We start from the raw sequence: 23132 nt of genomic DNA, 5'->3' as shown, positions 1-23132 counted from the left end.
ATAATTTGACCTCATTAGAGAGAGCTATGTAATCTTGGTTACAGAGAATGGTTTTTCCTCATTGAAAAGAGCTATATGATCTTGTTTATAAAACATAATAGTTTACCTCAACAGGGAGTTACATGATCTCATTTACTAGAGTAATAGTTTTATTTCTTCAGAGATGTATATGATTTTATATACAAAGATAATAGTCTTACCTCATTACAGGGTGCTATATGATTCCATTCACACGAGAATAGTTTTACCTCATTTAGAGAGAGAGTAATATCTCATTTGAAAAGATAATAGTTTTACCTCATTTGAGAGAGCAATATGATCTTGCTTTCCCTGTGTGATAGTAGTATTCATTTCCTGCATAAATCTTTGATTGTCTGTCTTGTAATCCTCCAGTTCTTTCGATACCGAGTTCTTTTTCTGTTGAACATCAAGTCTATTTAAAAAAAATGTTTTGAACATTATAATAATGAAACAAGACGGTCATACTGTCACACTATATGCCTGTCACAGCAAATACCTGTGACTTCTAAAATACTCTACTTACTGAGTCAGCCAGTTTGCAATTTTCTAATTTTTGACTAAATCATGGGTAAATTATCCAACTGGTTATCTAACTTCAATGATATGCCCATAACTATTTTGGCTATATTTGGTGAACACCGGATAAGAATTGCTTAATATATTAAGAGGAGACTGTCAATATTTGCAATTTTAAGTAATTCCAGTGACCAAGTCTGGTGAATACTGGTTAAGAACTGCTCAAGTCAGTGATTAGTCATGGTCAATTTTCTTAATATTGAGTGATTCTAGGGTCATAACTCCAGACAAGAGGGTCATAACTCCAGACAAGAGGGTCATGATGACCCTGGATCGCTCACCTGAGAAATATGAGCTACATGTTTCAAATGTCAAACTGATGATTTTTAGAAAATATTTGGAAGATTTTCCGATGTACAATCAAGTAACCCCTGGGGCGGGGCCAATTTTACCCCGAGGGTCATGATTTCAATAAAGTTTGTAGAAGTCTATTAGGCAATGTTACATATCAAATATCTAAGATCTAGGCCTTCTGGTTTATTTTAAGCAAATTTATGAAGTTTTCCCTATGTACAATCAAGTAACTCCTGGGGCTGGGTCAATTTGACCCTGGGGGGTCAAGATTTGAACAAATTTGTGTAGAGGTCCACTAGGCAATGCTACCTGACAAATATCTAAGATCTAGGCCTTCTGGTTTATTTTAAGAAAATTTTTGAAGATTTTCCTATGTAAAATCAAGTGACCCCTGGGGTGGGGTCAATTTTGACCCCCGGGTCATGATTTGAACAATTTTGTAGAGGTCCACTAGACAATGTTACATGTCAAATATCTAAGCTCTATGCCTTCTGGTTTATTTTAAGAAAATTTTGAAGATTTTTCTATGTACAATCAAGTAACCCCATGGGGCGGGGTCAATTTGACCCCAGGGGGTCATGATTTGAACAAATTTTGTAGAGGTCCACTAGGCAATGCTACATGTCAAATATCTAAGCTCTAGGCCTTCTGGTTTATTTTTAGATTTTTGAAATTTTCCTTTAAAATCAAGTGACCCCTGGGGCAGGGTCAATTTTGACCCCGGGGATCATGATTTGAACAAATTTTGTAGAGGTCCACTAGGCAATGCTACATGTGAAATATCTAAGCTCTAGGCCTTCTGGTTTATTTTTTTTAAATTTTTGAAGATTTTCCTATAGAAATCTATGTAAAATAAAGTGACCTCTGGGGCGGGGTCAATTTTGAACCAGGGGTCATGATTGGAACAACTTTAGTAGAGGTCCACTAGGCAATGCTACATGTCAAATATCTAAGCTCTAGGACTTATGGTTTTTGAGAAGAAGATTTTTTAAGATTTTCCTATGTAAAATAAAGTGACCCCTGGGGCAGGGTCAATTTTGACCCCGGGGTCATGATTTGAACAAACTTGGTAGATGTCCACTTGGCAATGCTTCACACTAAATATCTAAGCTCTAGGGCTTCTGGTTTTTGAGAAGAAGATTTTTAAAGTTTTTCCTTTCGATTGCCATGGCAACCAGAGTTCTGCATGAAATTCAATTCTTTGAACAATTTTTAAAGAAGACCATCCAAGGAACATCCCTGTGAAGTTTCATCAAAATTGGCTTGTTGGTTTAGGAGGAGATGTTGTTTAAAGGAAAGTGTGGACGGACGGATGTACAACGGCGGACGGACGCCGGACGGTGAGCGATCACAATACCTCACCCTGAGCACTTTGTGCTCAGGTGAGCTAAAAAACTAAGAGGAATCAGCTGGTTATCAAAGCTGGCTAACACAATATGCCCATTGTCATCGTGATAAAGTTTGGCAAACACTGGGTAAGAACAGCAAACACACTCAATTTTTAGTAGTTCAAGGGCCCTTACTCCATAACCACTTGGACAATCTTGATAGATATAGAACCAAGCTGAGATACTATGCCCATAACACTGTGTCTGACCAAGTCTGGCAAATACTGATAAAACTACTAAAGTAATTTTAAGAGAGCAGACTCTGTCAATTTCTGCATTTTTTAATAATTTAAGGGCCATTACTATAGAGCCAGTAAAATTTTGCTGAGATAGTATGCCCATAAATACAGTGACCAAGTTTGGTGAACACTAGATAAGAACTGCTCAAGTTAGAGAGTGAATTCTGTCAATTTTTGCAATTTTTAGTAATTCAAGGGCCATAACTCCCGAACCACCAGGATAATCTGGATGGCAATTACACCCACATAAATTTTATACTGTGACAAAGTGTGGTGAACATTCAATAAGAACTGCTTGAGTTATAGAACGGACACTGTCTATTTTTGCAATTTTTAGTAATTCAACGGCCGTTACTCCACAGCCAAGAGACAATCCAGTTGGTTATCAAAACTGGCCAAAATAGTAAGCCCATAAACATTGTGACCAGGTTTGGTGAACACCAAATAAGAACTGCTCAAGTTTGATAATAGAAAAGTTTAGTTGAAGCTGCCCACCCAATGCCCACCAGCTACTGCCTGTGATCACATAAAATGACCAATTTAACAGATTTTGAAATGCTGTAGACAAAATGACATGATTAAACAATGACAATCCACTACATTAGCATTAAATCATCCACATACAAGAGCTTGTCGAACATGAAATGCCCCCCTTGATGCATTTAGTAATTGCACAAGGAACAAATTATATGCTCACTTATGCATGTGGTTCAAATTTGAAGGCTGCAGCTTGAAAAATGTGAAAGTAGGTCACTAGGTCAAAATCAAGGTCAAGTTTTATTTCGGAACACAAAACTATGCAAGTGATCCAAATTTGAAGCCTGTACCTTCAGAAATGTGAAAGTAGGTCACTAGGTCAATCTCAAGATCAAAGTTAATTTCAGTACACAAAACTATGCTTGTGGTTCAAATTTGAAGGCTGTAGCTTGAGAAATGTGAAAGTAGGTCACTAGGTCAAAATCAAGGCCAAATTTTATTTTGGAACAAAAAACTATGCATGTGGTCCAAATTTGAAGTCTGTACCTTCAAAAATGTGAAAGTAGGTCACTAGGTCAATAACAAGGTCAAAGTTTGTTTCAGTACACAAACCTATGCATGTGGTCCAAATTTGAAGGCTGCAGCTAAAGAAATGTGAAAGTAGGTCGCTAGGTCAAGATCAAGGTCAACTCATGTCAAGGTTCATCTTGCCACTCAAAACTATACATGTGGTCCAAATTTGAATGATGTAAGTTATGGACATGAATATTCTAAGTTTTTCCCTATATAAGTCTATATGAACCATGTGACCCCTGAGGCGGGGCCTATTTGACCCTAGAGGGATAATTTGAACAACCTTGGTAGAGAACCACTAGATGATGCTACATTACAAAATATCAAAGCCATATTCTTTGTGGTTTGGACAAGAAGATTTTCAAAGTTTTTCCCTATATAAGTCTATGTAAACCATGTGACCCCCAGGGCGGGGCCATATTTGACCCTTGGGGAAAAATTTGAATAATCTTAGTAGAGGACCACTAGATGATGTCATATACAAAATATCAAAGCCCTAGGCCCTGTGGTTTTGGACAAGAGGTTTTTCAATTTTTTTTCCTATATAAGTCTATATAAACCATGTGACCCCCGGGATGGGGCCATATTTGACCCCAGGGAAATAATCTGAACAATCTTGGTAGAGGACCACTAGATTTTGCTACATACCCAATATCAAAGCCCTAGGCCCTATGGTTTTGGACAAGAAGATCAGAAACTGTTTAACTGTTCCTGGCCAATGCTACCTTGACCTTTGACCTAATGACCTCAAAATCAATAGGGGTCATCTGCTGGTCATGGCCAACCTAACTATCAATTTTCCTGAAACTAGGCCCAAGCGTTCTAGAGTTATTGCTCGGAAAACATTTAACTGTTCCTGTTCACTGTGACCTTGACCTTTGACATACTGACCTCAAAATCAATAGGGGTCATCTGCTGGTCATGATCAACCTGCCTATCAACTTTCATGACCCTAGGCTGAAGCGTTCTTGAGTTATCATCTGGAAACCGTTTAGTTGTTCAGGGTCACTGCGACCATGACCTTTAACATACTGACCTCAAAATCAATAGGGGTCATCTGCTGGTGATGACCAACCTCCCTATCAACTTTCATGATCCTAGACCCAAGCGTTCTTGAGTTATCATCCGGAAACCGTTTTACTATTCAGGGTCACTGTGACCTTGACCTTTGACATACAGATCTCAAAATAAATAGGGGTCATCTGCTGGTGATGACCAACCTCCCTATCAACTTTCATGATCCTAGGCCCAAGCGTTCTTGAGTTATCATCCGGAAACGGATTGGTCTACATTCCGACCGACCGACAGACCGACCGACCTACCGACCGACATCTGCAAAACAATATACCCCTCCTTCTTCGAAGGGGGGCATAATAAATATGAAGTATGAATGTAAATAACTTCGTTAAAGGTTCAAATACAGCACAAGTAACATGTCTATAACTAAAAGATTGTCCACTTATAAGTTTGTAAGTATAGGTATGATATGAAACACTGTCCAGATATCTCTGTTTCATGACCATGTATTTACCTTTCTTTTCTTTCTCTAGCCAGCTGTTCCCTGTATTCTTCAACCTGTTTGTTCAGTTGTGCCATCACTGCCCTGTAAAACAATAAATACAGTGAATTCTTAAGAAAAAACTTATATTTATATTTGTATGTGTATTATTCTTAAGAAAAAACTTATATTTATATTTGTATGTGTATTATCCTGATGAAGGCGTTAGCCGAAACGTTGATGAGATAAAAAAACTATACATAATACGTGTTGTTGTTGAAATACCTATCGCATTAAGAAAAAACTTGAAAGAGCTTACACTTCAAACTCTTCATAAATAATATTAGCTGGGAAAACAATTGAAGTGATATCAAAACTCTTAGATTAAGTCCCGTAATATATACATTTCTGCTCCAGTTTTAACAAAAACATGATATCCATCTGGAACCCTTGTTCTTCTAAATGTCTCCATTTTGAAAAAAAAAATATGACAAGAGCATCTGTCTCTCAGATTTTATGTTTCTCTTCAAAAGTAGTATACCCATACTAAAACAATATATTATGTCTTTCCAACATTTATATAAATCATCAGGTACTTTGTCTACATCAGCCTTGTTCTCTTCAAATTTTTGTAAATAACTGAGTTAAATGGAACCATTACTTTCAACAGAAATAGGAGTAATTTGAAAGAACATTTAAACAGATAAATAAATACATGTAACTAATTTCTGCAGACTATAGTCCATTTTTTTCTTTCTGAAATAACTGCAAGACAATACATTTTATTTTTCTGTCATATATATAAATAACATTTACAGGACACTGCATGTATATATTAATTACAAGTAAACTTCTTTTTTCTGTATCTCAATTATTGTAAAGTCATATAAGCAGTATCCTATTACTTCTAGACAAGGAATATGCTTATCACATAGTTATCATTACAGCTATCTCAAGAACACCCTTACAGAAGCAAGCCTCTGTGGCGTACATGCTGCGTATTTGCTATGTATATGCCGCGAACACAGTAGTACGCCAGAGGAGTACATTTTACATACACCGCATGCCGCGTACATGCCGCGTACTTTTTCGACGAGTACACAGCATGTACGCAGGAGGTCACTAGTACACTTCAAGTACGCAGCACAGACTCTGAAAATTTAAGGAGTACACTGCATGTACGCAGGAGGGACTTGTACAAGAAAATAGTACACTGCATGTACACCGCAGATACTTCGAAATTTATAACACTTATATTTAGTTGCATTAAAGTTGTTTCCCCTTGATGCAGTTACGCCATTTTCTTCAGATGTTTACCAAATTACATGCTACAAAAATTGATTTATTTCATTGAAAAGTGGATGAAGAAAAGCATACTAATTTATTTGATAACATCAATCTACATTATTTTGGTAAGGGTAAATACTTATTGATGCATGTCACTTATCTTTTTTCTGTTTTTTTCTGTCCAAATGATCAGCATTTGCATAAGAAAGTTGGTGGGGTAAGGAATTTACATTATCACAGCAGTTTCGCCACAAGAGTACACAGCATGTATGCAGCAGGAGTACACAGCATGTACGCCGCAGGACTCGGGCCAGGAGTACACAGAATGTATGCCGCAGGAGTACACAGCATGTACGCCGCAGGACTCGGGCCAGGAGTACACAGAATGTACGCCGCAGGAGTACACAGCATGTACGCCGCAGGAGTACACAGCATGTACACCGCAGGGGTAGTACACCACAGGCTCATTTGCATGTGAAAAGTGTATGTGCCGCGTACATGCTGCGTACTATTTCCCGCATACTAAATTCCTCCAGCGTACATCCTGTGTACTATGTAGTCCACAGCATGTACCCAGCAAGTAGTACGCGGCAGAGCTCATTTGCATGTCAAAAGTGTACTACAAACGTACTATCGGTGTATGTGCGGTGTATATCCTGCGTACTATTTAAAGCCCTTGATTTCAGTACACATCATGTACGCATCATATACGCTGTATGTACACAGCAAGAGTACGCAGCAGGCCTTTTTCTTCTGTAAGGGCACTCATAACAACATTAACCTGCTCCTTAGCCCTTACCTGCTAAATTTTTATAATGAACTTGTCCATCCTTGAACTTGGACAGCACCATTAACAGTTAAAAGAGGTGCTTACCAAAAAGATACTTACTGAATAGCGAGCAGTGCAGATCATGATCAGACTGCATGGATGTGCAGGCTGATCATGATCTACACTGGTCGCAAAGGCAGAACCAATCGTGTCCGGCACGCTAAGGATTAAGTTAATCATTTTTGGTATTATTCAAAATCAATTATTATAAATCTTTTTTGAAATCCACAAAATAAACTGAATAAATTCCATGAACATATAATTTATAGCCGGTTATTATCACAATACTACACAATTATAACCCCAACAAACTACACATTTATTATAACTAGTGTAAATACAATTTACTGCCAAACTATAATGAACACTTCCTCTATGTTATAATGCTGACAACATAAAAAACAGGATATTACAAAGTTCTGCAGAATCAATGCACATTTAAGTTTATAGAAAAAAATATCTTTCCTGCAATAATTTCATAATACTGTAATAAATGCAATACATTTCAAAGTAAAAACAAGAGCTGTCTCCATAGGATGACACATGCCCCTGATGGCACTTTGAATGAATAGTTATGGCCGATGTTAGAGTTTAGGACCTTTGACCTACGGAGCTGGGACTTGCGCGCGACACGTCGTCTTACTGTGTCACACATTCATGCGTAGTTAATTTAAAAATCCATGCATGAATGACAAAGATATGGACCGGACACGCTCATCAATGCACTATCATGAAAAGTGACCTTTAACGTCTAAGTGTGCCCTTGACCTTTGAGCTACGGACCTGGGTCTTGCGCGCGACACGTCGTCTTACTGTGGTACACATTCATGCCAAGTTATTTGAAAATCCATCCATCGATGACAAAGATATGGACCTGACACGCCCATCAATGCACTATCCTTTAATGTCTAAGTGTGACCTTGACCTTTGAGCTACGGACCTGGGTCTTGTGCGCGACACGTCGTCTTACTGTGGGTCACATTCACGCCAAGTTATTTGAAAATCCATCCATCGATGACAAAGATATGGACCGGACACGCCCATCAATGCACTATCCTTTAATGTCTAAGTGTGACCTTGACCTTTGAGCTACGGACCTGGGTCTTGTGCGCGACATGTCGTCTTACTGTGGGTCACATTCACGCCAAGTTATTTGAAAATCCATCCATCGATGACAAAGATATGGACCGGACACGCCCATCAATGCACTATCCTTTAATGTCTAAGTGTGACCTTGACCTTTGAGCTACGGACCTGGGTCTTGCGCGCGACACGTCGTCTTACTGTGGTACACATTCATGCCAAGTTATTTGAAAATCCATCCATCGATGACAAAGATATGGACCGGACACGCCCATCAATGCACTATCCTTTAATGTCTAAGTGTGACCTTGACCTTTGAGCTACGGACCTGGGTCTTGCGCGCGACACGTCGTCTTACTGTGGGTCACATTCATGCCAAGTTATTTGAAAATCCATCCATCGATGACAAAGATATGGACCGGACACGCCCATCAATGCACTATCCTTTAATGTCTAAGTGTGACCTTGACCTTTGAGCTACGGACCTGGGTCTTGCGCGCGACACATCGTCTTACTGTGGGTCACATTCATGCCAAGTTATTTGAAAATCCATCCATCGATGACAAAGATATGGACCGGACACGAAAATTGCGGACAGACCGACAGACGGACAGACGGTTCAAAAACTATATGCCTCCCTTCGGGGGCATAAAAAACCTGAATAACAACAATAAACAGTCATGGCAAAATCCCGTCAGACCTGTATGGAGAGTGTTGGATTTTTCTACTGCCAAAGAGTTTTTTTACAAAACAGTTTACTTATGCAACTGTTCATTTTTCATCAATCTAATACCTAATTGTTTTTAGTTACTCTTTACAACATGTTTTTGGTCTGATGAATTTACATTCTGTCAGACGGGTTATCCTGGCTCGTCTGACCAAATGTCAGACAAGTCTTGAAACTCTTTCTCCATGACTGCAATAACGAATCTTAGACTCAAGCAAGATTTGCATTACATCCAACGTAAGAGCTCTGTCATAATACAGTTTACGTCAAATGATTTCTTGGTTTGGTTTTTTATGACCTTGGTATTTCTGCATTATCAGTTAGATGTAATGTGTACAATATGCGTATGACAAACATACTTAAACTTTTATCATGAATGTAATAATCTAAGCATAGGTTTCACTGGAATCATATGAAATTTTTGCTTTGCTTTTCTTCCATTTGTTATTTAGGGCATTATTTCCAGCACTGGCAGGCACTTGCTATCACAATCCTGTGATGGAGACAATTCTACATTCCACAGGATCTTCAGTCAACGGAGGTAAAGAGTACGTGATTTAAAGCCAGTCACATTAACAGTCACCTCTGCATTTTTCTTTGAGTCTACCATCTTTAAGACAATTACAATCTGTAATCTAGAAATATAAATGACCCTTCCCTTCAAAAAACAACACTTGGAAAGTAACCAAACAAGAGCTGTCAGTGGACAGCGCGCTCGACTATTCTCAGTGCTTGATAGTATAATATAAGCAATGAGTAAAACTTTAACATTACAATAAGCATATTCTAAGTTGAAAAGGGGCCATAATTCAATCAAAATGCTTGACAGAGTTGCCTCCTCCTTTTTACAGACTGGGGTCATGATGGTAAACAAGTATGCAAAATATGAAAGCAATATCTCAATGGACTTTGAAAATATTTGGGGTGGTACGCAAACTTTAACATTTATTCTAAGTCGAAAAGGGGACATAATTCAGTCAAAATGCTTGACAGAGTTGCCTTCTCCTTTTTACAGACGGGTCATGATGGTAAACAAGTATGCAAAATATGAAAGCAATTTCTCAATGGACTTTGAAAATATTTGGGGTGGTACGCAAGCTTTAACATTTGTGTGACGCTCACGCCGACGCGAGTAGGATAGCTCCCCTATTCTTCAAATAGTCGAGCTAAAAAAGCAAACAATACATTGGCTGAAAAATCACTGTTTCTCACTTTCTGTCCTTGTGTTTTCAATTTCTGGACAAAAAAGTTAACATAAAAATTTCTTTCAAAAAGATGCTATGATCAATAATCGCTAAAAGCACCAAATATTATTACAAGAGCTGTCAGTGGACAGCGCGCTCGACTATTCTTGATAGAGTTGCCTCCTCCTTTTTACAGACTCAGGGGTCATGATGGTAAACAAGTATGCAAAATATGAAAGCAATATCTCAATGGACTTTGCAAATATTTGGGGTGGTACGCAAACTTTAACATTTATTCTAAATCGAAAAGGGGCCATAATTCAGTCAAAATGCTTGATAGAGTTGCCTCCTACTTTTTACAGACTGGGGTCATGATGGTAAACAAGTATGCAAAATATGAAAGCAATATCTCAATGGACTTTGAAAATATTTGGGGTGGAACGCAAACTTTAACATTTATTCTAAGCTGAAAAGGGGCCATAATTCAGTCAAAATGCTTGATAGAGTTGCCTCCTCCTTTTTACAGACTAGGGTCATGATGGTAAACAAGTATGCAAAATATGAAAGCAATATCTCAATGGACTTTGAAAATGTTTGGGGTGGTACGCAAACTAACATTTATTCTAAGTTGAAAAGGGGCCATAATTCAGTCAAAATGCTTGATAGAGTTGCCTCCTACTTTTTACAGACTGGGGTCATGATGTTAAACAAGTATGCAAAATATGAAAGCAATATCTCAATGGACTTTGAAAATATTTGGGGTGGTACGCAAACTTTAACATTTGTGTGACGCTCACGCTAACGCCGACGCCGGGGCGAGTAGGATAGCTCCCCTATTCTTCAAATAGTCGAGCTAAAAATGCAGTGTAGATCACTTTGAATTCACATGTGTTTCATTTTGGGAAAACAGCTCAATTTCACCTTTTCAAAACAAAAAGCCAATGCCACATCTTACACAGCAACATACTCACAATTTCAACAATCAAAGCACATTTTTTAAAGCAAAAAAACTGTATCTACAATGCCATCTTGAGCCTAATTCTTTTAACTCATGCTAATCTGAATTTCAGAAATTTAGAAACAATAAGACACTTGTGAATAAATAGTGATCTACAGTAATGATATTCAGCGGACTGACATATATTTTAATGTGATATGTTGTACATTACTGTTCCCCTTTTCAACTTAATTGTCAATGAATTATAACATTCTTTCACCATTATTCCATTACAAATTACCATCTCAACATAAATTATCATCTCTAATTTTAATATTTTCCACAGCATATTCTTTCATACAACTAATGTAGACACAATATTCAATGGTTAAAATGAAAAGTTATACACAAATGTTATGACACAGAATCACACAACTACACGTAGATTCTCACGCCCTCTCTTCCTCATCCATAAGCTCCAACGCAGCTTTTTGTTCTTCCGTTAAACCTGGCGGTGACGGTGTACGAATGCCAGCTCTATGCCTTAACTCAGTCTCCATTGCCCTAGTTTATTTCACCATTGGAATAAATATTTAGCGACAAATGCAAATTTTAAAAAATGTATAAAAAAAAAAGCCTGCAAAACTACACACAAATTCTTGTTCAATCTTTCTAAATTAACCCTTATCCTGCTAAATTTCTATAATGAACTTGTCCATCTTTCAATTTAGACAATACCATTAACAGTTAAAAAGGGTGCTTACCAAAAAGATACTGACTGAATGTGCAGATCTTGATCAGACTGCATGGATGCGCATGATCAGCTTGCGCATCCATGCAGTCTGATCATGATTTACACTGGTCGCAAAGACAAAATCAATCTTGTCCAGCATAATAAGTTTGAAATTGTGCAAAGCCATTTCATTTAGTACACTGTGAAATCACATATATTTGTGAGGGTCTAATTTTCACAGATTTTGTGGTTGCATTGATTAATGCAACCACATTAAAGTACAATTCCAATTCATCATTAAACAAATTGGAAAATTTTCCATATGTACTATGAAGTCCACAAAATCATGTCCCCATTTTGTCAATACCATAAAATTCTGTGTCCATGAAATTAAACGATTTCACAGTATTCAAAATGATTATGAATATGTCATTGTAAAAAATTAAGTTGAGGTGGGAAAAGCTGTTAAGGGAAGGCAAGATGAAACAAGAGGGCCATGATGGCCCTATATCGCTCACCTGTTATCATTGCACTTGAGGACAAGAAGGTCCTCAGAAAAAATATCTAGGTCCAAAGGACAGGAACAACAAAGGGAAGAAATTTAACCAAAAAGAAAAAAAATTCTTACAAGGTACAGATATGTCAAAATACACCTAAAAATTGGAGGTACCATCCATGTTGTACCACAGAAAAGTGGTCTCGGTTTTTCCTTACGGCCAATAATAAAAAAGTTACTAAAAATAAGCTATTTATAGTAACGTAAAAAGGGAAGTAATTAAAAAAAAAAAATTATTGTAAGTGAACAAAAGAAGGATCTGCCAAATAAATCTGTTGACATAAATGCAATTTCAGATCAGTATCTTCATTAGTTACGAAGATATACCAGTTTTAACTTGAAATAAAGGGAGGTAATTTGACATAAAATCAGTCCATAGTTATCTACCCTGATTGGCTCAGTCCAACTAAAGACAATAATGAAATTTCAAATAAGTCCTATAAGTACTTCCTGATATAAATCCATTTTGATTACAATCAGGGGAGGTAATCAGATATAAAATAACTCTGGAACCTACGATTGGATCTGATTTGTCATGGAATCCAAGATTTATTGTTGTTGAAGATATTTAGGAAGTTTGTATCAAATAAAACCATAAATGAAGTATCTATATGGCTGCAAAACCCAAAATAGGCAATTTTGGACCTTTAAGGGGCCATAACTCTGGGACCCATGATGGAATCTGGCCAGTTCAAGAAAGGAACCAAGATCTTGTGGTAATACAAGTTGTGTGCAAGTTTGGTTAAAATCAAATCATAAATGAAGCTGCTATTGTGCAGACAAGGTCAAAATAGCTGATTTTGGCCCTTTCAGGGGCCATAACTCTGGAACCCATTAAGGGATCTGGCCGGTTTAAAAAAGGAACCGAGATCTTATGGTGACACAAGTTTTGTGCAAGTTTGATTAAATTCAAATTATAAATGAAGCTGCTATTGTGCAGACAAGGTCAAAATAGCTAATTCTGGCCCTTTCAGGGGCCATAACTCTGGAACCCATAATGGAATTTCGCCAGTTGAAGAAAGGAACCAAGATCTTATGGTGATACAAGTTATGTGCAAGTTTGGTTAAAATAAAATCATAAATGAAGCTGCTATTGTGCAGACAAGGTCAAAATAGCTAATTTTGGCCCTTTCAGGGGCCATAACTCTGGAACCCATAATGGGATCTGGCTGGTTCAAGAAAGGAACCAAGATCTTATGGTGACACAAGTTTTGTGTAAGTTTGGTTAAATTCAAATCATAAATGAAGCTGCTATTGTGCAGACAAGGTCAAAATAGCTAATTTTGGCCCTTTCAGGGGCCATAACTCTGGAACCCATAATGGGATCTAGCCATTTCAAGAAAGGAACCGAGATCTTATGGTGATACAAGTTGTGTGCAAGTTTGGGTAAAATAAAATCATAAATGAAACCACTATAGTGCAGACACGAAATTGTTGACGCACGGACGGACGGACGGACGCACGGACTGACGACGGACGACGGACGAAGGGTGATCACAAAAGCTCACCTTGTCACTATGTGACAGGTGAGCTAAAAACATGTAAGTTTCAGTGTGCAGTTAAATGCAGGGTCAGAAAGAAAGCAAACAAGGCAGCAAGCTGTTTTTAGGATCTTGAAAAAATATTAAAATTTGGCATATTCTGATTGATTAACATATGCAATGGAGGCAAATTCTTTATATAAGAGTCAATTCTCAGCATAAAATGAATAGTGACACAACGATTTTATTATATTCAGAATTATAAAGGCAAACTCAGTCTAATGCTTCGTTCATAGAATGACTTCTGTTGGGAAAGAAATCACAACTGATATAATAGTAGCAGTCAAATATGTTGTAAACATGTCAATGGCTACTTCAGTGCAAACAGCAATGCCAAATAGGTCCTACTTTCACTAATATTTTTATGTTGTCAATTGTCAAACTGATGTAAAGGTTTAACATTTTGTGTTTTTTAAAGCTCAGCTACCTATGTAGTTCAAATCTGATATAAAGAATTAACACACTTTCAAAACCTTTTTCTGAAAACAATTCTTGAATGGTGAACATTAGTCAAAGCTGGACCTGAGCAATGTAGAATAACTGATAAAAATGTCAATATCAACAAAGAAGAAGTTGTGCAAATGATTGACAAATGTGTAAAAGCAGGTGTATAAAGTACTGTTTCAACTCTATATACTATCACTATCTTGTCATATCAACAATGCATACTTATGAGTTTCTCCAAGTGTTTCTATATCCTCTAACATTTTTGTATTCTGTCCTTGCATTTCACCAACCTCCTCTGCCTTGGATGACAAGTTACGCTTATCTGCTTGTAATCTAAAGATAAACAAAAAACAAAATGTGCATGACAGTAATTTTAACTGGTTGACAGCTGAAAATATGGAAGATGTTCTCATTTCAGAAGGTTGTTAGTTCTGTAGAGTGCCAGATATGAAGCAATCATATATGGGATGATTTTTGATGGAGTCCAAATGAGAAAGAATTATATTATTGGGGCGCATTCCAAGTGGTAATACAAGTATGCATCTGAATGATAAACAGTGTTTTATCAATTTAAAAGTACAAATCACGTTTGTTCCAGGTAGATGAATCTGGAAACACAGCATGATTGTATAATGTAGCAGGTTCTAGCACTTACTGAGAATCAAGGTCTGCTACCCTTTCAGCATCGTCCATCCTGATCTTCATTTTCCCTTCCAACTCTGAAATGGTACCATCATCCATACATTGTACAATCAGAAATGAATGTTAGGATTAAATTTTGAAACTTCTTACAAATAAAACATTATTCCTAGTAGGATTCACATTAACTCAATTATCTATCTGCAAATTATCGAAACTATCGATTTTTTGACTAAATTTACATAATGGCAAGCTTGACAAGTTTGAGCAAATGAAGATGGACGGTTTTTTCATTTAAAGTGGTTTAGAGTTAACACTAAAACTTACCTTCCGCTAGACCTTCTCTTTGTAGATCAAGTTCGTAATATTTTTCTTCCTCATGTACAATCTCATTTTCCATCTGTGAGAAAAAAAGCTGCACAGTTTTATTACCAGGAACTTGTCATTAAATTGTGTTCTTAAGTTTTAAGAAATACACATATAATTTATGTTTTAGCAACTTTCCAACTTTTATGATAGGAAGAAGACTATGCCCTCTGGGCATTATTTTCAGCATCTGCAGGCACCTTGGTAGGACCACTGACATTCTATATGCCCACTGTATGGCTAACCCTCTTGTAGTATTCTACATCCTTGGCATAGTTTCAAACCAAAACCAGTAAGAGTGCTAGTGATTCTGTCAGCAACTTTAACCGCTCAGCCACAAAGGTCATCGCCTCTTCCAATACTAGGGCAAATTTATAGCATTCCATATACAAACAGAGCAAAAAAAGCAAATTTTTAGCTATCATTTACCACTTAGTACACAAAAAAACATCAAGTTTAAATTAAAAAGTATTCTTTTACTAGTGTTAATAGTTCAAAAACATTTCTACCTGTATGAAAAATCAATATTTTAACAAAATTTGAAAAAAATCAGAACTTTATGTTATCCTAAATCTCTGCATGTATAACATAGGGTCAATAAAAGGGTGGTATGATCATAATAAAATTTTACCCGTTGGAGTTTATTTGTTAGTTGCATTTTATTCTCTTCAAATTCCTTCTCTGTCTTAGCATCTTCAGCTAAAATAGCTGCTCTGAAATTGAAGGAAAAGACTGAATATCAAAAAAGGTATATACAGATAATTATTATACTACAATGAAAACCTCTTGTATTTTCAGAAAATTTCTTTGTGCAAAAACAATTCTATTTTTAAAAACATTACTTTCCATATCCATATGTGGATAAATGTGCTCTAAAAACTAACCATTGCACAATCAGATCATTTTCTTTTCAAAACTCCATTTTACAAAATAAAATTTAATTCACATGTAACGTAATTTATATTTAGTAAAAAGACAAAAATGTTGATTGAAAAGTTTTAAATCACTCATAAAATGACTTCTCACAACTCATGTCAACTAAACTACAGTTAATGAATGCTTTTAAAAACACCTGGTTAATTCGTGATTGGAACCAGTCAATGAAATTTTAACCTATCACCTCCTGGGAAAATGACTTTCCATCTAAATAGCACTGTGTCCTCTCGCATGTCTTATTTTGCGCACAATATGCAATACATTTAAATATAATGTTTATAAGATATACCCACCCTTTTTGTCTAAGTTCTTCATTTTGTTTGAGTTGTTTCTGTAATTGTGCAGTAAGAGCTCTTTCCTGACCTTCAAGCTTTGCTTTGGATGTTTCATATCTACGTAAACTCTACAAAAAACAAACACTACAATTACTGGACAAATTGGTATGATCATCTTTCACATGGGACTATGGGATTAATAAATTTTTTGTTATTTTTCAGTTATAGCCGGAATTTCTTTCAGTCATTTCAAGGAATCACTAGACAGACCTACAAGTAGAAAGTATACAGGTAACACTCCAATATGCACCTGTTTATTATATAGGGCAGGATTGCTAAACAACTTGTATTACAGGGTCTTGGAAACTTTCTGCCATTAAATAAATCAAGATGTTTCAAACTTAGATCAATCCATCCCCATTTTCTACCAATGTCAACCTTCTAATGCTTTTAAAGATATGATTCACTTGACAACAATTATAAATCTGAAGAAGCCCTTAAACCTATCTTTGTTAACCAATATTGGCAAGAAACTGACATTTTACTGTAAAGAAAAATGTTCAAACCAAGCTTTTAACAGCCATTATGGATAAATTGGTAAAAATAACTAGGGAATAGAACAATCAAAGAATTTTAAGATTTCATAGATATGTATAAACTGTACATAAATCATTCAATAAGGCAAACAAAGTTCTGATCATTTCTGTTTTAACTATTGTTTAAATACTAGGAACTACAATGTATACAAAAATCTGATTACCTTTCTTAAAGCATCCAGTTTTCCTTCACTATCTACCTGCTTTTCATGTAAAACATCCAAATCCCTGAGAATACATGAACCAATTTAAGCCATAAAGTAAAAACGTAAACATCAAAATTTAATATGATTTTTGTGGTACAAAGGTCAAACAAATACTGCATTATACAATCCTGCCCAAAGTTAACAAGAATATTGCCGAGCAATCCAAATACTGTACCAGTACAAGTTAATAGCACCAAAAAGTTTTTAGGAAAAAAATTAAAAAGCCTGCATATTCTTAATGCTGCATTTTTTAAACAATGCAACCAAATGATATGACCTGCATATTCTCGAGTTGTACTTCCTCTATAAAGAAGGTTCCATGAAAAAATCTCTTATAGTTTCAAAGTTACAGCAGAATCAATCTTCTAAGACTAAAGGTCAGGCAAATAATACAGTAACATACTTTTTCTTTTCCACATTAACCAGTTTCTGTTCCTTTGTTTTTTCTGTGGTGCTTGCCTGTAATAAGTAATAGACAATGTTTTAGACTTTTGTACATTCAGATTTAGGTTCATAACCGTTTTACTATTTCCTTCTAAAATACTTACAGCACTTTTAAATCCATATTTATTTCAAACAATGTTTCAAAATGTTAAAAAATAATCTCAGATTATTTTGTTTAATATTCATTTCAGAAATAATAAAAGATGTGGTCAAATTTTCCCTCTTTTTAGATCATGTTCTATGCTGTTATAATGGCTTTCAGAGATAGAATTTCTGCAATATGAGCCGGACCATGAGAAAACCAACAGAGTGCATCCGCGCAGTCTGGTCAGGATCCATGCTGTTCGCTTTCAAAGCCTACTGCAATTAGAGAAACCATTAGCAAACAGCATGGATCCTGATCAGAGTGCACAGATGCGCAGGCTGGTCTGGATCCATGCTGGTCACAAACACACTATGTTGGTTTTCTCATGGCGCAGCTGTGGAAAGCAAATGACATTAAAGCCCCTTCCCACATAACATGCATGAATTTTATACTTACTACAGCTTTTTTCAGTTGTCTTTTCTCTGATCTGGCTTCCCCTCTCTCTTGTATGAGATCTTCCTTCAGTTGGAGTATACCATCTTCTAAATCTACAATCTGGTCATAAAAATAACCTTCTACACTACATTACAGCCCAAATTGTATTATACAATCAGCCAATGTAGTGATGCAATCTGGCTGCCTAAGACAGGTGACTACTTAAGACAAGTTAAAATTAGAACAAAATGTCAACTTAGGAAGTTCACTGACTGGCTTCTGAAAGGAAGTGGTTGTTTAATACAGCTGGCTGCTATAGCAGATTTAACTTTAAAACATTTTTTTTTCTTTTCACTCTTCAAAAAAATCTCTTATGCAGCATATAATAAATCCACTGAAATAGATGAAAATACAATATTTATTATTAAAAAGTAGGTGTATAGGATATCAAGATGAACAAGATGGTTGCTGACTTAGTCCATCAATGAAGGTGACAAACAGAGTTCCACAAAAGGTGAGAAAATCACAAAACAGAGATGTATAAACTACTTAATTTCACAAGAAAAACTGAATTTGACAGTAAGTATATTCAAGGAGATGACAATCTGAGATGACATTATATAACTTACGTCTTGATTTGTCTGTCTCACTTTGTCCCTGGTTTCATTCAGTTGTATCTGCATACTATAATATGAATAAACAAGAGCTGTCAGTGGACAGCGCGCTCGACTATTCTCAGTGCCTGATAGTATAATATAAGCAATGAGTAAACCTTTAACATTACAATAAGCATATTCTAAGTCAAAAAGGGGCCATAATTCAGTCAAAATGCTTGACAGAGTTGCCTCCCCCTTTTTACAGACTGGGGTCATGATGGTAAACAAGTATGCAAAATATGAAAGCAATATCTCAATGGACTTTGAAAATATTTGGGGTGGTATGCAAACTTTAACTTTTATTCTAAGTCGAAAAGGGGCCATAATTCAGTCAAAATGCTTGATAGAGTTGCCTCCTCCATTTTACAGACTAGGGTCATGATGGTAAACAAGTATGCAAAATGTGAAAGCAATATCTCAATGGACTTTGCAAATATTTGGGGTGGTACGCAAACTATAACATTTATTCTAAGTCAAAAAGGGGCCATAATTCAGTCAAAATGCTTGATAGAGTTGCCTCCCCCTTTTTACAGACTGGGGTCATGATGGTAAACAAGTATGCAAAATATGAAAGCAATATCTCAATGGACTATGAAAATATTTGGGGTGGTACGCAAACTTTAACTTTTATTCTAAGTCGAAAAGGGGCCATAATTCAGTCAAAATGCTTGATAAAGTTGCCTCCTTTTTTTTTTACAGACTAGGGTCATGATGGTAAACAAGTATGCAAAATGTGAAAGCAATATCTCAATGGACTTTGAAAATATTTCGGTTGGTACGCAAACTATAACATTTATTCTAAGTCGAAAAGGGGCCATAATTCAGTCAAAATGCTTGATAGAGTTGCCTCCTCCTTTTTACAGACTGGGGTCATGATGGTAAACAAGTATGCAAAATACGAAAGCAATATCTCAATGGACTTTGAAAATATTTGGGTTGGTACGCAAACTTTAACATTTATTCTAAGTCAAAAAGGGGCCATAATTCAGTCAAAATGCTTGATAGAGTTGCCTCCTCCTTTCTACAGACTGAGGTCATGATGGTAAACAGGTATGCAAAATATGAAAGCAATATCTCAATGGACTTTGAAATTATTTGGGGTGGTATGCAAACTTTAACATTTGTGTGACGCTCATGCTAACGCTCACGCCGATGCCAGGGCGAGTAGGATAGCTCCCCTATTCTTCAAATAGTCGAGCTAAAAAATAATCCATTACGGTAATGGATGCGTAATGACACTCGCTATTTTCCGTATGATTACTTATTCATGTTAGGCATTCTGCGAACGTAAATATAGCTTAACACACACATTGCTTTCTGTAAAAGAAGCTGAGAATACCAATATCGTATACAGAACATATGTAATTTACCAAAAGACATTAGGGGTCCACTACCTTAAAATCACAGGTACCCAATCTGATATACAGATATAACTAGAAATTGCTTTTGTAAAAAAGCACATGTCTCCCCCAATGCAAAGTCCTATAGGCAAGAAGTCAATAGGGGTCAGGAGCGAAAGTCAAAGAGACACTGATGGTTGGCTGCAATAGGGATCATCTACTTGGCATGTCCAGTCATCCCGCTAAATTTCAACACTATTGGCCTAGTGGTTCTCAAGTCACTGTTCAGGCTCCTGTGACCTTGACCTTTGATCAAGTGACCTCAAAATAAATAGGGGTCATCTACTCTGCATGTCCAATCATCCTATTAAGTTTCAACATTCTAGGTCAAGTGGTTCTCAAGTTATTTTCCAGAAATGATTTTACATGACCAGGCCCCTGTGACCTTGACCTTTAATAGACTGACCCCAAAATCAATAGGAGTCATCTACTCTGCAGGTTCAATCATCCTATGAAGTTTCAACATAATGGGTCAAGTGGTTCTCAAGTTATTGATCGGAAATTGTTTTCCATGTTCAGGCTCCTGTGACATTGACCTTAAACAGAGTGACCCCAAAATCGATAGGGGTCATTTACTCTGCATGTTCAATCATCCTATGAAGTTTCAACATTCTGGATCAAGAGGTTCTGAAGTTATTGATCGGAAATGGTTATCAATTTCAGGCCCCTGTGACCTTGACCTTTAACGAAGTGACCCCAAAAACAATAGGGGTCATTTATTCTGCAATAACAATCATCCTATGAAGTTTCAACATTCTGGGTCGAGTGGTTCTCAAGTTACTGACCGGAAATGGTTTTCAATGTTCAGGCCCCTGTGACCTTGACCTTTAACAGAGTGACTCCAAAATCAATAGGGGTCATCTACTTTGCATGTACAATCATCCTATGAAGTTTCAACATTCTGGGTCAAGTGGTACTAAAGTTATTGATCGAAAATGGTTTTCAATGTTCAGGCCTCTGTGACCTTGACCTTTGACAGAGTTATCCCAAATACAATAGGGGTCATCTACTCTACATGACCAATCATCCTATGAAGTTTCAACATTCTGGATCAAGTGGTTCTCTAGTTATTGATTGGAAATGGTTTTCAATGTTCAGGCCCGTGACCTTGACCTTTGACGGAGTGACCCCAAAATCAATAGGGGTCATCTATTCTTCATGACCAATCATCCTATTAAGTTTCAACATTCTGGGTCAAGTGGTTCTCTAGTTATTGATCGGAAATGGTTTTAAATGTTCAGGCCCCTGTGACCTTGACCTTTGACGGAGTGACCCCAAAATCAATAGGGGTTATCTATTCTTCATGACCAATCATCCTATTAAGTTTCAACATTCTGGGTCAAGTGGTTCTCTAGTTATTGATCGGAAATGGTTTTCAATGTTCTGGCCCCTGTGACCTTGACCTTTGACGGAGTGACCCCAAAATCAATAGGGGTCATCTACTCTCCATGATCAATCATCCTATTAAGTTTCAACATTCTGGGTCAAGTGGTTCTCTAGTTATTGATCGGAAATGGTTTTCAATGATCAGGCCCCTGTGACCTTGACCTTTGACAGAGTGACCCCAAAAAAATAGGGGTCGTCTACTCCAGCAGCCCTACAATCCTATGAAGTTTGAAGGTTCTAGGTCAAATGGTTCTCCAGTTAAAGCTCGGAAATGAAGTGTGTCATACGGACGGACGACCGGAAGGACGGACGGACGGACAGGGCAAAAACAATAGTTTCACATTATAAAGAAATGGTAAAGCAAATACCAACCAAACATTTCTAAAAATGATACATCAGTTTTTGAACATATCAAATGTTGCAAGTAAGAAAACTGAAAAAAAAGAAGAAAATGTTACCTGGCTTTCTCAGCCATTCTCTGGTTGAGCTGTGAGATAATCTCCTCATGTTGCTGTCTCACCTGTTCTCTCTCTGGGCTGAAAATGACAACACAACATCTCAGAGTGTTAATACTTACTAAGAAATCATGAAGTAAAAAATATTCTAAACATGAAAATTTTAAATCAAACAAAGAATATGCACAATTAAAATATCCAAGCCCCTCTGTCATAAAATAAGGGCTAGAGTTCCTAGTCTTATATATGTCTGTCTCTGGTGGCAAGTCATTTATCAAAGCTCTCAAAAACATGTATAATACAAATAAATGCAATGAAGAAATATGGTCTTGAAGATGAAATTAACTGAATTCTTTGAAGACAACTGCAATTTCTATTAACCCTAACTATGGTGTCTGCTGAATACTAACATACACTGCATATCCTGGTAAACGACCAGTTAGACTAGATGGAAATATTAAACAGAAGCATCTGTTTCAAATGGGGAAAAAAAAGAAATAAACAGAAGAGAACATTGACAATAAATTCAAAGAAAGATGAAAGAAAAAAAAGAATTGGATCAAGTTTTCTACATCATCACTGCACATCATTCAGAGCTAAGAAACAAAATGTGGAAAACTTAATGAAGAGATCTAGAATTGATTAATACGTGTATTTCTTTTTTTTCTGGCCTACTTGAAGTTATAGTCAATAAAATGTACAATGTCATTCTGAAAATATTCATCTTTTTTTAAATTTTACTACATACTTTTTATGCTTATTAAAAGACTAGATTTGCTAATTTAATGACATGTCATGATGTTGACAAAAGTAGTGAGAATATCAAATTTCTGACTGTAAGATTAGAAATATTCTTGACAGAT

The 23132-nt window shown here is 36.5% G+C and overlaps 1 protein-coding gene across 10 annotated transcripts in view; it reads right to left on the bottom strand.

Annotated features, from left to right (window-relative positions):
- Window positions 1-23132, bottom strand: part of LOC123525784 (centrosomal protein of 290 kDa-like) — a 63963-nt gene that overhangs the window by 28642 nt on the left and 12189 nt on the right. For 8 of the 10 annotated variants that reach the window (XM_053521712.1, XM_045304940.2, XM_053521720.1 and 5 more), the window contains exons 6-18: window positions 22273-22350; window positions 19002-19056; window positions 18394-18492; window positions 17812-17867; window positions 17367-17430; window positions 16625-16734; window positions 16027-16108; window positions 15357-15429; window positions 15046-15109; window positions 14613-14723; window positions 11567-11677; window positions 5100-5171; window positions 298-433 (exon numbers count right to left, since the gene is read on the bottom strand). In XM_053521712.1, the coding sequence (XP_053377687.1) occupies window positions 298-433; window positions 5100-5171; window positions 11567-11677; window positions 14613-14723; window positions 15046-15109; window positions 15357-15429; window positions 16027-16108; window positions 16625-16734; window positions 17367-17430; window positions 17812-17867; window positions 18394-18492; window positions 19002-19056; window positions 22273-22350 (1111 nt within the window). The remainder of the gene's footprint in view (window positions 1-297; window positions 434-5099; window positions 5172-11566; window positions 11678-14612; window positions 14724-15045; window positions 15110-15356; window positions 15430-16026; window positions 16109-16624; window positions 16735-17366; window positions 17431-17811; window positions 17868-18393; window positions 18493-19001; window positions 19057-22272; window positions 22351-23132) is intronic. The other 2 variants (XM_053521717.1, XM_045305012.2) reach the window with 1 other exon arrangement.

The sequence above is a fragment of the Mercenaria mercenaria genome, chromosome 1 (assembly GCF_021730395.1).
Source record: "Mercenaria mercenaria strain notata chromosome 1, MADL_Memer_1, whole genome shotgun sequence".
Lineage (NCBI taxonomy): Eukaryota > Metazoa > Mollusca > Bivalvia > Venerida > Veneridae > Mercenaria > Mercenaria mercenaria.
Note: the sequence above shows the minus strand (reverse complement) of the source record. Positions and strands in the feature narration are given on the sequence as shown.